This window comes from Lagenorhynchus albirostris, chromosome 1 (assembly GCF_949774975.1).
Source record: "Lagenorhynchus albirostris chromosome 1, mLagAlb1.1, whole genome shotgun sequence".
Lineage (NCBI taxonomy): Eukaryota > Metazoa > Chordata > Mammalia > Artiodactyla > Delphinidae > Lagenorhynchus > Lagenorhynchus albirostris.
In genome coordinates, this window is record NC_083095.1 from 165,100,884 (window position 1) to 165,115,387 (window position 14,504).

Here is a 14,504-nt window from a genome sequence, read left to right on the forward strand (position 1 = left end):
CTCTCCTGCCCGCTCACCTGCGGCCGGAAGCCACCCCGTCTCCCCCAGGCTTCTCCCCCGCACAGATGGTGCAGCCCTCAGACTCCGTCTCATCCCATACATTCAGCTGCGGTTCCGCACTCTTCATGCCCTCAGGCCTCTGCCCCTTCCTCCCTCCTCCCTAGCTCTCCCTGGAGGTGAAAGAACCAACGATTGCACTGCTCTTGGATAAAGTCAGGAAACAAAAAATTACCTTCTTTATTTAACTTAACTCCTCCCCTTCTCCCCCTGTCCCTGCGCTGGTCCCTGGAAAGGCACAACGGGAGATTGAAGAAACGTCTCTAAACTCAGTCCACGGGTTACAATACGTTTGCTTTGCTTTGGCATTTGGGAGGAAAATTAGATGCAGTTTGGCGATTTGGGGGGGTGGGGGGTGCATACACAATGTGGGATTTATTTTTTTTCCTTCTTTAATGGAATTCCTTATATGACAGAAAGCGACAAGGAGAGGACACCATCCCTGTGGGATGTCAGCCTGGCAAGGCTCCTGGGCTCAGCATCCTGGGCACATCCTGGAAGCTCCTCTCAGTGGGCCGTGCTGGGGCGGCTCCTCCGCAGGGGCTGTGAGCTCCGCTTCTGTAGTCTGCGCTTGTAGGTAGAGGCTGGGGTGAAAGGGAGATGGAAACATCTGGGTGAACCCTGGGAAGAAAGTGGGCCAACCCAGCTTCTCCCCGTCCTGACCCTTCTCCGCTGGCTCCCCTCCCTGCAGAAACCATGGGCTCTGGAAGGCAGCCTGAGGCTTTACCCACTTCCTGGTTTTGACTTTTCTTGGAACCACCTTGGGCTTCGGGGCTTCGGGGCTGGTGTTGAAAAGGAAAGTGGGCCACCTGCTTTCATCTTCACCTTCTCAGTGCAAGTGAGCCCTCCCTGGGGGCAGCGGACATCTGTGATTGAGCCCATGGACGGTGCAGACAGCGGGGGGCAGGGAGGAGGACGTGTTGGCGGTATCTAACGCTGTGTGGGGCGATGCTCACGGTCTGTGCAGGTGATCCGAGGGTCCTCCCAGTGCCCGCTGGGCTGGCACCGGATGGTGGGCACATGGCGCTGGACAAAGCCCTCGGTGCACTGGTACCGCACCAGGGAATTGATCTCGTACCGGTCCTTCTTCTGCCCGAAGATCCTGGCGTGCTCCACCACGGGGGGCTCTCCGCAGGCCACTGAGGGGCAAACACCCTTCAGAAAGGGCTCTGAGAGGGTCTCCCGTGATGCCCCATGCTGGTCATGAGCCAGTATGGCCCCCTCTGGCTGTGAGGAAATGGGCTCAGAGCCCAAGGAAGGGGCACGGAGCCTGAACACCCAGCAGTGAGCCCTGACTGCTGGGGAAGGGGTGCTTTCATGCCGCACTAAGAATCTGGAAAACACTGGTTCTAACATTTGGGTTCCTCGATGATTTAGAGCAGCAGTAAGGGAATAAAAGGGAGAAAGGTGGGGAAAGAGGGTGAGAGCCGGGCAGGCTGTCTGTGACTTCTCTATGAAAACAGTGATGCAGGGGAAAGTGGGAACTAAAGGAGGCCTCGGGGGCAAGGGAGGGGAACGCGGCCAGGAGCGGGAACAGGTGGGGAGTGTCCTACCCGCACCTAGGTGTCCACAGACTTAAAGCTGATGATCAAGGCTGACAACTCAGACTCTGCGACTGACGGGCTTGGGAACCCCAGAGAGGGAGGCTCCCAACCTATGTGTGATTGTGGGTGACTTTCTGTGCTGATATCCAAGGCACCGTATGTGTGGAGGGGGTCTGTCCTCCTGTGACCTTCACCCTCTTCCTGTCCCTAGTGGGCTGGCCCTTTGCATCAGCTCTGGGATGCTGGCATTGGGAGTGGCCCCCCAGGTCAGCTCCAATCTGCTGGTTGGGCGGGTGAGGTGACCTCAACAGCCAGAAGTCCGGGTGACTCGCCCCAGGTCACACAGCAGGAGCCTGGAGTCTTGATTCTCTCCACGCTGCTTATCCCTCCCAGGCTGCTGCTTACCTGTGCCTTTTTTACACGTGAAGGGCAGCTGGTAATTGCAGGGAACGTCATTCCACTCGCCCTTCTCATGCCAGATCATCACCACGCAGTCCTCCCCAGTGGCAAAGAAGTTGTCCGGCTGGTTGGGGCGCCAGTTCTCAAATTGCTGTGGGTGGGAGTGGGGAAGGGGTGAGGAGGGGGCAGCCGCAGTACAGCTTGGCCGGACCCCTGCTCTCCCTCTGCATCAAGCCCCTTCCGGGCGGGGGCGCAAAGACTGCTGGGAGTCTGGTCAGGGCTGTCCCAGGTGCCACGGAACCCACGGGCCCTCCAAAGAACTGCTCACACCATCTGGCTGTGGTCCTTGCCAGGAACTCAGAGCCCCCAGGACTCACAGTCCCTGTTAATGAGCTGACAACACTCTCCTCTTCCATATGGGCCAACGGGGCTGGTCACCCAGGCTGCCTGCTTGGGCAGGACTGGGAGGTAGAGATATGGCTCGCAAGTCCAGACTCTGCCATCCCAGGCTTCTCCCTCTAGCCTGACTCAGGGACAAACAAGTCCCCTTTCCTCTAATGTAACTGCTCCCCTCCCCCATGACCCTGTTCATCTTCGCCTCTTCCAGGGAGCCTTCCCTGAGGTCCTTTGCTGACCTCCATCATTTACTATGTGTACTGTTCAGCTGGCAACCATGTTGCTTTCTATCTGTCTGTCTGTCTCCTTGAGTGGACTCGAGTCCTCTGTGGGCAAGGAACCACTCTAAAGCTACCACGTTCCCTCTCGGTGGTTTGCCTTCATTCATTCATTGCCCTCCTCATCTCTCACCCTTCCTTTCAGGCCATTATTCAGTTGTGCAGCCCTGGCCTGGTCTCTAAAGGGACAAGAACGAGACACAATCTCGGATCTCAGGGCTCCCAGTCCAGCAGCTGCTCAGTGAATGTCTGCATGTGATTTGAATGTGTCTCTCTCCGGGGGTCTTTATTCATTTCCTCTGGGCCGCCAACTATCCCGGGTGCCCCCAGCAGAACTCACCAAGGAGTGTCCATCTGACCAGCGGAAGTCTCCTTCGATGGTCTTGTCATTCAGGCCGATCCACTGATAGTCCTGAGCATTGTCTGGAGAGAGGACATGGGTATGGGGCGCCCTGAAGGTGTCTGAGAAACTTGAGCTCGTAGAGACAGAGGGGATGGAGGGGTGGCAGGAGCTGGGTGGGCTCCTAGGAGCGTGACACCTGCCTCCAGGGTCCTGACAAGGGTCTTAGCACCTGCATGTTTGGAGTGCATTTGGACCATCTCCCTGAGCTGACATGGACTGGTGACAGACTCGGGGTTAATCCAGGGCTGACTCTGACAGACAGTGGGCTGTCCTGGGTGCAGCCAGAGCCGTTGGCCCCTCAGGCGGCGGAAATGCCCTTCCCTCCCTCCCTGCCCCCGACCCCTGCTGCCTCACTGGGCTCAAGTCCGCTGACTGCTGTCAAGGGAGATCCTTCGCCCACGTGACCGTTATCCGTTTGGGCCCCTGAGGCCCGGCGCACTCACTGTTGACAAATTCCTGCTCCTCAGGGGTGACGATGCTGCTCAGGTGTGACTGCTGCTTCCGGCACTGGCCCTCGGCGTCCACCCAGGTCGCCCGGTCGGGGAAGTGGCGGTAACAGTGGCCCTGGAACTTGGTCCAGCCCTTCTCACACAGCTTCTGGTCTGCAACACAGGTCAGGGGCTTGAGGAGAGGGCCTGGAGGCCGACTGGGGATGGTGTCTGCTGCCAGTCTCAGGGCAGGGATTCCTGCGTTCACCCTGCCTTCCGTGTCACTCCCCAAAGGAAGGGAGAGGCCCGACTGGATCGGGGCTCAAGTTGGAAGCCAAGAGGCCTGGCCCTGCCCCCTCCTCCCCAGGAGCCTCTGGGAAATGCCAGGGACCCTTTCTTTTCCTGATATTGCCTCCCACCCACAAAGCTTTTCTCCTGTTGAAGTCTGCGCTGCAGGGCTGGCAGAGCTCAGCAGCCAGGTAAAAAGAGATGGGAAGGTAGGAGGTGTTGAGGCTTAGGGAAAAACATGGCTCAGAGGCTGTGAGGGGCTCCAGAGAGAGAGGGAGCTGTGGGGAAGTGTGTGAAGGGGGCAGCAGCAGGCGGTGCTGGGGGCATGAAATGGAAACTTGGGTGGGGACAGAGGAGCAGAAATGTCTGCTCTGGGTCCAAAGAAGACACAGAGCTCTAAGTCTATCCTATCAGAGCACACGATACTGCCTCAGGGTCCACGACCCAGGGACCCTGGCTTTTCATTCTATTTCTTGGTGGCAGATGGGAAGAGGGGAAGGGCTTCTCTCCTCCCAAGCCTACATTGGTAATGGATTCTGAGTCCAGCAGAAGGCACTGATGTGGAGCTCTTGGAGCAGAGCCTAGAGGGACAGACAGAGGCAGGTGGTGCTGGAACTGGCCCCTTCAGGCTTGGGAAAGCCATTAGGACTGTGTCTTCCCAACTCGGCCTTTATTTTTTAATTTTATTTTATTAATTTATTTATTTAACTATTTTTGGCCGCTCTGTGCGGCATGTGGGATCTTAGTTCCCTGACCAGGGACTGAACTCGTGCCCCCTGCAGTGGAAGCGTGGAGTCTTAACCACTGGACCATCAGGGAAGTCCCCAACTCGGCCTCTAGTGACATTACATTGGTAGCTTTAACTGGCCCTCGTGAGAGTGTTATACCCCAGAAATTGGCAGATGCTACAAATCAGGGATCCTCCTTCCTCTCTGAGAGTCAGTTGTTAAACACCTGCCAGCACAGTACGGGACAGAGGGAATTCCAAGACCCTCTTTTCTTTCTTCCCCTGGTGCCTCACAGGTGAAGGGCTGTCCCTAGGGCCCCGGAGCTGAGTGTAGGGCCATGAACCCCCCAGGCTGTATGGCAGCCTCCCTGGTCTGGCTGTTCCGGGAAGAAAGGACCAGTACCTGAAGGGAAGGATGCTTAAGCTGAAGGGGTGGATGCTTGGCAGGGTTGGAAGACGGACGCTTGGGAAGAGCAGAGAGAGAGAAGAGTTTGAGGCCAGCAGCCTTTGAAGAAAGAGGCAGAGCAGCAGGAAGGCTTGGGAGGATGCTGCCAATGCCTTCCCCAAGGGTTTGGAAAGAAAGGCAGAGAGACTTCAGAGGTAGCTGAGCACCTGAGGAGGCCAGAGGCATGTCATCCCAGGGCTGACTGTGGGGTCCATTTTGGGGCCACCTGAGTGCCCGAGGGCTGAGTTGGGTGGGCAAAGCTGGAGGCAGCAGCTGTGCTGGGAGGGGCCAGGGCCATGCAGGATGGAGGCTCTGGGGAAACAGCAACACAATTCCAGGAAGGCTGCAAGAAGGAGCAGGGCCAGAGCCGAGGCTTGAAGCACCCTTGGGGTGGTGAGCGCTCAGGACTGGAGTAGGAGAAGAGATGCAGCCCTGCTCGGTTGGGCGCCCAGGCCCAGGGACCGGTTCGGGGGCTCTGGCACCCTCTCTCTGCTCCATCAGAGTGCAGAGCCCTCTGCGGGCCTGGCCTCCACTCCAGCAGGGCACTTCCTCTCCCAGTCTGACACCCAAGAGCTGTTGTCTGCGTGGACATTCCATGCCCTTCTCTCTGTGGGAAATATTCTGGCACCCTGGGGAGGAAATCCTTGTAACTCTCCACTCCCACCCCAGACAAGACCCCATGCACCAATTTCTTGGAGTCTTGGGGTGAAGGTGGAGAATGGGAGGCTGCAGGGAAGGAGGGTCCAGGCCAAGTCTTTTCTTCCAGAAGTTCCTCCACCAGTCTGTAACCTTGGCAGTGCCTCCAAGGAACATGCAATCCAAAACTACCTTCCCACTCTGATTAGGAGTTTCAGTTGCTGTCTGGAAGTTTCTGGGATGTCTAAATTGAGAGTTCATTGAAAATGGTTTTGAGCCCCTAAACACTTCCAGTTCTGCACGGACCATTGCTACTAGCAACTGCAAGCTCCACCTCCCCATTTCTGAGACAGGGTGGCCCTGAGATGGGGAGACTAGGAAACACTGAAGGTGAGAGGGCTGTGGGCTCAGTCTGGCCTCAGGAAGTTCCTGGCCCACAGCTCCCCTCGGCAGGGCCTGGCCCAGGTGCAGAAACTGAGGGGTTGGCAAGGCCCAAGAGAGGAAGCTCAGAGCCCTTGCAGCGAGGCTCTGTTTTCTCTGGCCAGCCTTTTGCCTTGCACAAGGGAGGGAGCAAGGAAGCGTGGACCAGAGTGGCACTGACGTGGCAGCTGTCACGGTGGCAATGAGGACAAGGTGACATGCAGCTGTCCTTGTGCATGCATGACTTGAGCATGCTGGTGACACGGGAGCTCTCAGACAGACAGACCATAGCTCTTGCCAGAGAAGAAGAGGAAGGCAGCTGACCAGTGTGGCACGGTGGCTCCCAAGGCCATGGAGGGGCCACAGAGGTCCCGTGGGCAATACGGCAGGCAGACACATGCCCATGGCCATGCTGGGAAGATCCGGGGCTCTCATCCGGAGCAAGAACCAATGACTCCCACCCATAGTGTCCTTCAAGACAAATGCATGGAATTGGCCCTGTCTTCTTAGTCTGATGCATGCACCAACTTTGCTGGTGGCATCTGGAAGCCCTGGAGCAGGTTAGTGTTTGAAAGGTCCCCCAGAGCCCCACCTTCCAAAGTGCAGGCTGGCCCGGCCTGCATGTCTCTTCTGCAGTCAGATCAGCCAGTGCCCCAGAGGAGGGTTTCCACAGGGAACAGCAAGAGAAGGAGTGAGAGTGAGTGGGGCCGACTTCTCACTTGTGGCCCCTGAAGTGGCTGTCTGGATGGATCTTGGGGGCCCCACAGGGCCTAGAACCTGTGGTTAGCAGGGAAGGATGAGGGAGGAAGAGGGGGTGCAGCAGTTAGTAACATTAGCTGAAGCCGAGACGGTCGTACCGATCTCACACAGGTCCCCTTGGTAGCTGGGAAGGCATAAGCATGTGAAAGAGTCGATGGCGTCCACGCAGGTGGCTCCATTCAGACAAGGGCTTGAGAGGCACTCGTCAATGTCTGCAAGAAACCAAGGGCCACCATTAGGACTCCTGCCGGCAACTCCAGCTTCACAATTGCATTGCAGCTTCTTTATGGGTGGCCAGCCCTGCTGCTCTCCAGAGCCCTGGATTTTCTAAGAACTGTTGCTGCTGCTGCTGCTGCCGCCATCTTGGAGTGCTGAGCCAAAGATCCAACAAGGGTTTTCTTGGATGTGTGTGGCTCTGGATGGGCAAGCTTGGAGCATTGGAGCCAGGTTTCCCAGTGGGTGAAGGGATCTGCTGCTTCTGAGGGCAAATGCCTACTGTGAGAGTGAGCTTGGAGTTCCTCCAGGACGTCTTCTCTTGTGAGTATTTCAAGAGGCCTTGAGGTCTGAATTGGCTCTCAAACATGGCGCTGCGCAAGGACACTGGAATTCCAGTTCTTGAAGCTTGGCTAGAGCTCTTTCTTTTCCTAGCTTCTTCTGTAGTTATGAACCAAGGAAAGAGGACAAGGCCGTGCAGTACTAGAACAAACAAGCTAGAAGTGGTTCACGGAGTATAGGATCGTGAGAAAATGGCAGTGTGGGATATCCGCATGAGATTGTTAGATTTTTTTTTTTTTTGGTTGCAGACACCTTCTTTGTCTTCAGTAAATTAGATTCTAGAGTATCTTATAAAGATGAAGCCAACATTGTTATCTTGGGGGGAGGGACAGAGACCCAGCCTAATATTTCCCCATGTAATCTCCTTCCAGTTTAAGGCCTCAGAACATGGACATCTCCAATGAGTCATGATTTCTAGAAGGGCTGCATCCTGGCCAGTGGGAGACCAGTGTTTGAAGCCAGTGAGGCACTTAGTAAGTGGCCACCCACCAGCACCAGCCTGGGCTACTGTCAGGTCCCCATCAGCCTCTGTTCCCCAGAAGACTCTTCTTTCCGTCTGTTCTTCTGGTCCAGGATGTTCCTTGTGATCCAACTTCTTTGTGGGACTTACATTGGTAAGTCATTGGCCTTTGCCTCAAATTTTCATCCATTAGCCAAGGTGAGAACTGAAACTCCTAATCTGGTCTTTCTGCACTTTCAGAGAAGCCAGAGACCTAGAGGATCCTTCTACTCTCTTTGTATTCGTTCTCCAAAAACACCGGCTGGGTTACTTCCTCTGGGAACATTATAAAAGGTATTGTGAAGCTCCTCTTCCCAGGGGATTAATAAAATTCTGGAATGAAAGGGTTCCACTGGCTTATGGGGGCAGCATGATATGTACAGCTGTTCATACAACCTTCAGGACCTGGCGTGTCTGTGGGTGGTCTCCATGTAGGCAGCTCCCTAAATACGTTCCAGGACTTAGTTCTTACCTCTCATAAGAACTGACTAGATCTTAACGTTAATCCTCTGATAAGAAGATAAAAGCACTTTCTTCTGGATCCTTTTCACTAGTGCATAGCCGATGTTATCTAGACCAGAGCTGGGTTTGTGCAATGGGAGGCCTGAAAATCTCAAGTCCTCAGGTATGTCTCTCTTCCCACGAAGTTCTTGACTTTATTTCACGGAGTGTACACCATGGGCTAGAAACCAACAGTTCCAAGTTTGAAACTGTTCCAAGCAAAACCAAAATGCATGGAGGAATGGACTGAAATCCCAGCATGCACTTGGATTCCCAGCATGCACCAGGATTCCCAGCAGCAGCAGTAGCAGCAATAGATCAGGCCGGTGGGCGGAAGCTGGGGGAGGTTCTCCTGCTTCAGAAAAGCTACTGTTGTCTTTCATCCATTAGCGTCATTATGGAAGATGGGAAGCACTGGGCAAGGGGGTATTAAGCAAATGTAGCCGCTAAAGCAGTTGTACAGAGCAGGGGACATGGGGAGAAGAGCCAGACATCAACCCTGGGGCCTCTGGCCAACCCATGCGGGAGAGGGCGGGAGGGCGGAGGCCCCAAGGGAGGTCAGGCCAGGTAGCTTCCAGTGGTCCCAGAAGCTTATTTCACATCACTCGCCCCCACAAGGTGGCCTGAGGACTAGGACAGTTTTCCTTTGGTGTTTGGCCAGGGCACAGGATCTGAGAAGGCTGCAGGGACTGAAACTCAAGGAACCAGGTTCCCGGGCTCAGAAGCTGTTTTATGCAGGGCCCTGGATTCACAGATGAGGAGGAAAGGAAGGGCCATAATCCTGAAGACCAGAGAGCCTGTGAGTGGCTCTGGAGCAGCTTAGAGAGGCCTTCAACAGTAGGGAGAGGGCTGAGCATCCTGCGTGGGGCCTTCTCAGGCTTGTGGTGCATCCTCTCCCCTTCCACTGGCTGGAAGAGCCACTCTGGCCCTGATTTGCCCACCTCTTTCTGTGAAGGCAATTGGAACATTGCTTGTCTTCTGGAACCATGAGAAGAGTTGGGCTGGGCCCTGCTGTACTTTGGGTACCCCAGACAAGGTGACAGCAGATGGAGGACAGGAAGGGCTTTGGGCAATGGGCAGACTGTATGAAAGAAGAGAGGAAAGAGAAGGAGCCAATATCTCCCCAAAATCTTCTCTGAGCCAGACACTATGTCTCACACACACTTATCCTCCCAGCGGCCCTATGGCATGGACGTCGCTGGGCCATTTTACAGATAAGAAAACAAATGAAGTGACCTGCCCATGCTGGTAAGTGAGGGAGACAGACTGGAGAAGGTGGAGGAGAGAATTAGACCATGAGGATGAAAGCTGGGCCTCTGTTCCACATGGAGAGAGAGAGAGAGAGACACTGGACTCCTGGATCTCAGCATCTCATTACCATTTCTGCTGCCCCAGCCAAGGGCTCACCAGTCATCACTAAGCAGGGACTTTGAGTCCTCTTCTCTCTACTCTAACCAAACGGGATGGTTTGTTCCTGAACAAGGCCCTCTAGTGATATCTCTAACTTAAGGGAGAAAATAACTGAGAACCCTGGTAAAGGTGAGGGTTCTGAGTTGGAGACCACAGGTCTCCACCCTGAAGGGGTCTTGTTCAGCTGTTGCCTGGGTCAGAGCCCAGGATTTCCAAGTTTGAGCTTATTTTGTTCATAGAAAAGATTGAATGAAGTGACAGCAGGCGCTTTTACTCAAGTGATACCCAACCAAAGGGGTTGCCACTCGTAAATAGCATGGTATGAATGGTACCCCTCAAGTTGTTCTGTGTACAACCTGTGCAGCTGTATGTACTGACCCTGGACATGACTTTCCTGGACAAGGATAGGGGGAAAATCTCCTCAAGAAGCACAGAGACAATTTCTTAGCTCAACAGATGCTCTGCACCCTGCAAAGACCTAGGATTAATCAGGATGAACAGAATTGAATACGTACACTGACTTTCTGGTGTATCACAATCGACAGAAGGATTACAAGAGCATATTTATCAGTTCCAATTTGCTTTAAAAACAAACATGATTAGATTAAAAGTATGTTATAGTTATTTATACTATCAAGTTGTTTATATTTTTAAAGTTTGATCTTGAATGTAACTTTAATATCCTGCTAAATTCAATTAGTTGCCTGCTAAAATCTGCCCATGGACTTCTTGGTTAAGTCAAGAAGGTGTAATTTGTATTTTCACTTGTAACCTTGTATTTTCACTTGCTTGGAAAGCACTTCCCCCCACCTCCCAGGGATAAGGTGTCACTGGAATTCAAACATCACCCCACTAGGGGGAGAGACAGGGTCAGGTCATAGGTCAGAACCCCAAGTCCACAAAGTAAAAGATGTCAGTTAAACAGAAAAGAGGCTGATTAAATTTTAATTTCATGCCCTTCTAACCAAGGAGTTTAAAGAAATCCAGGCAATGCCAGTGATTGCTGGGAAATTGGATGTGAGATCTGATTTCTCAAATTTAGCTGCCCATTAGAATCACTGTGGTAGTTAATCTTTAGATTAAAAAGAATTACCACCAGCACCAGAGTCCCCATCCATGCCCTGCTCACCCTCCCCACCCTGACCAAGTGAATCAGAATAGCTCAGGGCGGGGCCCAGCTATTCTGATTCTAAGGAGTAGCCAGGATTGAAGCCTCAGAATCAGAAATCTAATCCCCACAGGAAATACTGTATTAGCAATGGAGGTGGGGAGGATGCTTCTGCTTTTTAAGTGGATCCGAATATGATAGTCCTGCTTTTCTTTTTTGGCCACGTTGCTAGGCATGCGGAATCTTAGTTCCCTGACCAGGGACCAAACCTGCACCCCCTGCAGTGGGAAGCGCAGAGTCTTAACCACTGGACCGCCAGGGAAGTCCCCAGTCCTGCTTTTAATTGCTAAAGAATCTAAGTATTCATTAAACATATTTATTTTGATGTAAAGAGTAGAGATTAATAATTTATCAAGAACTTATTTGTGGAACGCTGACTAAACAAGATGACACTGATCTATACGGTCTTTTAACAACCTGTCTTTTAACAACCTGTGGTTCTCAGTTCTAGAGCCAGATGACGGGTGATCTGTGGATACTGGACACTTTCTGCAGTCCTTTTGGAAGCACCAGATCTTGAGCCTGAATTGAACAGGAGCGACTTGGGACCCCACGGGTAGAGTCATGGACAATGAGACCCCAGATTTTGCATGTGGATGACTCTTACCACTTACCCTTTAGAGATGACAAAGCTTTTTGTAATCAGTGGCTTGAGAGATGGGGAAGGGGAACTGGTCAGATGTACACGGATGGTCTTAATCCTCATAGCAGTGTTTCTCAGCTCTGACTGCACACTGGAGTCACTTGGGAGTTTAAAAAACCCCAGTACTGGACTTCCCTGGTAGCGCAGTGGTTGAGAGTCCGCCTGCTGATGCAGGGGACGCGGGTTCGTGCCCCAGTCTGGGAAGATCCCACATGCTGCGGAGCGGCTGGGCCCGTGAGCCATGGCCGCTGAGCCTGCGCGTCCGGAGCCTGTGCTCCGCAACGGGAGAGGCAATAACAGTGAGAGGCCCGCATACCGCAAATAAAAACCCAAAAACAACAAAAAAAACACCCCAGTGCCAAGGCCACAGGACCATTCCAATCAGAATCTGCGGGGATGAGACCCAGTGCCAAGGCCACAGAAACACTCCAATCAGAATCTGCAGGGGTGGGACCCAGGCATCAGAATTTTTTTGAAGCTGAGAACCGCTACCTTTGACCCTATTTACAAACGAGGTAGTGAGGGCTTGTCTGTGAGTGTCTAGTTGGACCAACTCCAATTCTACAGCTATTCTTCATTCTGGTTCCCCTGAAGTCTGGCTTCTAGCTCTTTAAGACCGACAACCGGTTGTTATGTTCAAGAGAAGGCTTCTTATTTAACCGAGTGTGTTAAACAGCGAACACCTCAATTCTTGATTGGACTTGCTCAGTGAAGTTAAGCAAATCACTTAACCTCTCTGTGCTGCAGTTTCAAATGGGGATGATTACCAAGCTCTCAGAGCTGCCTAGGAAGAAATTGTGGGAAAGAAAGCCCTTTGGAAATATACACCATTAGAGAAAAGCTGTCCTTATAGCAGATTAGTTAAGGGCCATTGTCACCTACTTCTAATTTCAGAGGTGCCAGGACATGAGTCTTGCTGTGTGACTTCTGATACCAGCGTCACATTTTTGCTTCAAGCATCAGATTGGGGAAGCAGTTGTTAAGAATAGAGAGAGGTGTCAAAAGATACCAAAAGAGGGCAAAGGGGTTCTGGTCCTGGCGGCTGTCCCCACCCCGGAAGTCCTGTCAGGCTCTGAGTCTGTTCCTCCCTGACCCAGGATGAGCTGGCTGACAGAGCTGAGCTCCACAGCACTTCACCCAAGATGGGCCCCCTGCTACTCTCCATCTGCACACCCAGACCCAGGGGGGGACGTGTCTGCACACCTGGCACGATGCCCTCCAGGGGCACTGCTCATGGGACAGACAGAGCCACTCCCACTGCCGACTGAAGACTTTGTGTGCTGGAAAGCGCACAAGGTCTCCCCAAGTTTTCATCAGGGGCGGGCTCTCCCAGGACAGAGGCAGTGCTCTGCCTTCCCCTTGGGGGTGGATGACAGAGGGATATGTCTATAGCCCCTGGGGTCACTATGGCTCAGTGGAAACACTGTCCCCTCGGTAGAAAGGCCAGGACCTTCCTAGGAGAGCCTACCTTCTCTGGCCACGGAGGCCCATAGTGTTCTCAGTCACGGCCCCCCACACGTGGGCACAGGCTGACCCCAAATCAGGAGAGAGTGAATAGGTATTCACCTTAGTGCCTGTTTATATAAACATATATATTTCCTGTCTAAGTGCCAAGGATACAGCATCTTTATATTATGAGTATATAATGTATTATGAGGTGTTATTTTGCATATATATTAATGTCTATAAACACAGAATGCTTCTTTGTGTATGATGTAAAGGTATTTTGCATGTGTCCTAGGTATGAAGCCCTTTTAGGGAAGGCCTTGGGTCTCTGATGCCTGACTTCAGACAGGGCGGGGCTAAGGGCCTGGGAGCAGCGCAGAGAGCTAACCCAAGAATCTGAGCTTGGAGGGGACCGGGAGTTTCTTTTCTCAAGGGTGGTGATGTTCATGAGCTGAGATGTCCTCATGGCCACAGGCCTCAGGGTGCTCAGGGAGTGACAGGTAGATTCTAATCATCTTGTTTTCAGGGCCACCTTCAATCAGAGGATCCCCCAGACTCCTCACTCATCCCACAAGCTGCTTGGGCAAACAGGGGTCCCAGGGTGGTGGATGCCCAGGGGTGGGGCACTGCTGGGTCACAGCTGACCTGCAGCCATGAACCCTGGAGCTGGGAGTGACAAGCTCTGTCTGTGTCATCTCCTTCAGGGCCAGAAGGGGACCCAAACCCCGCCCAGACGCAAGCATGGAGGGGACCATAGGGTCTTTCCTGGAGGGCTCCACTCTGCGTGATGCAAGACAGCCTCCATGGAGATTCCCTCCCAGGAGTTGTGGGGCATGACGGGGTCTCCTCAACACACACCCTAGCTCAACATTTCTTTGAAGTCTCAAGTTTTATCTTCAAAATTCCAGCACGTTTTGCATTCTACTCATAAAACAATCATTGGCTTGACAAAAAAACCCGAACTATTTCTCAGTTTAATTACTTGACTTTTTTCTCCTAAACCGCCATGTAGACCGGACACTCTAGAAAGACGTGCCATGTTTACCCTGTGCCTGCTACCCAGCACGTCACTGTGTACTCTCCTTCCCGGTGTGAGAAGCCTGAGCCCCAACTGACCTTGGTTGCCTCCTCCCTACCCCTCTGCCTGCACCCCCCATGGCCGATGAGGCTCTTACCTATGTCTCAGTGCTTGCCAGTGTGGCCAGGGGTACACAGGCATATGATGTGTCCCTCTGTCTCCTGGCAGGTCCCTGCACCGCAGGGCTCCTTGGCACAGGTGGTGGGGTCTGCAACCCCCGGGGAGAGGCTGAGCATCAAGAATGTAGATGCCTGGGGTACAGCGCAGCCTCTACGACCTCGAGGGTGGGGCCTGAGGCCCCAGAAGGCTGGTTCTGGGTCAACACGCTTCTGAGGACCCTGTCCCTCCTGAGTCCCAGCATCTGGGAGTGGTTGGGGGCTCTCTGACTGGGGAAGGTCTCTCAGTACACAGGGGGAGGCAAGGG

The 14,504-nt window shown here is 53.3% G+C and overlaps 1 protein-coding gene across 1 annotated transcript in view; it reads right to left on the reverse strand.

The window, feature by feature from the left end:
* Positions 1-208: 208 nt before the first annotated feature.
* ACAN (aggrecan) overlaps positions 209-14,504 on the reverse strand; it is a 63,355-nt gene continuing 49,059 nt past the window's right edge. Inside the window, exons 13-18 of the mRNA XM_060159235.1 lie at positions 6,879-6,992; positions 3,521-3,679; positions 3,015-3,097; positions 2,007-2,151; positions 1,014-1,196; positions 209-641 (exon numbers count right to left, since the gene is read on the reverse strand). Of these exons, the coding sequence (XP_060015218.1) occupies positions 565-641; positions 1,014-1,196; positions 2,007-2,151; positions 3,015-3,097; positions 3,521-3,679; positions 6,879-6,992 (761 nt within the window). The 3' untranslated portion in view covers positions 209-564. The remainder of the gene's footprint in view (positions 642-1,013; positions 1,197-2,006; positions 2,152-3,014; positions 3,098-3,520; positions 3,680-6,878; positions 6,993-14,504) is intronic.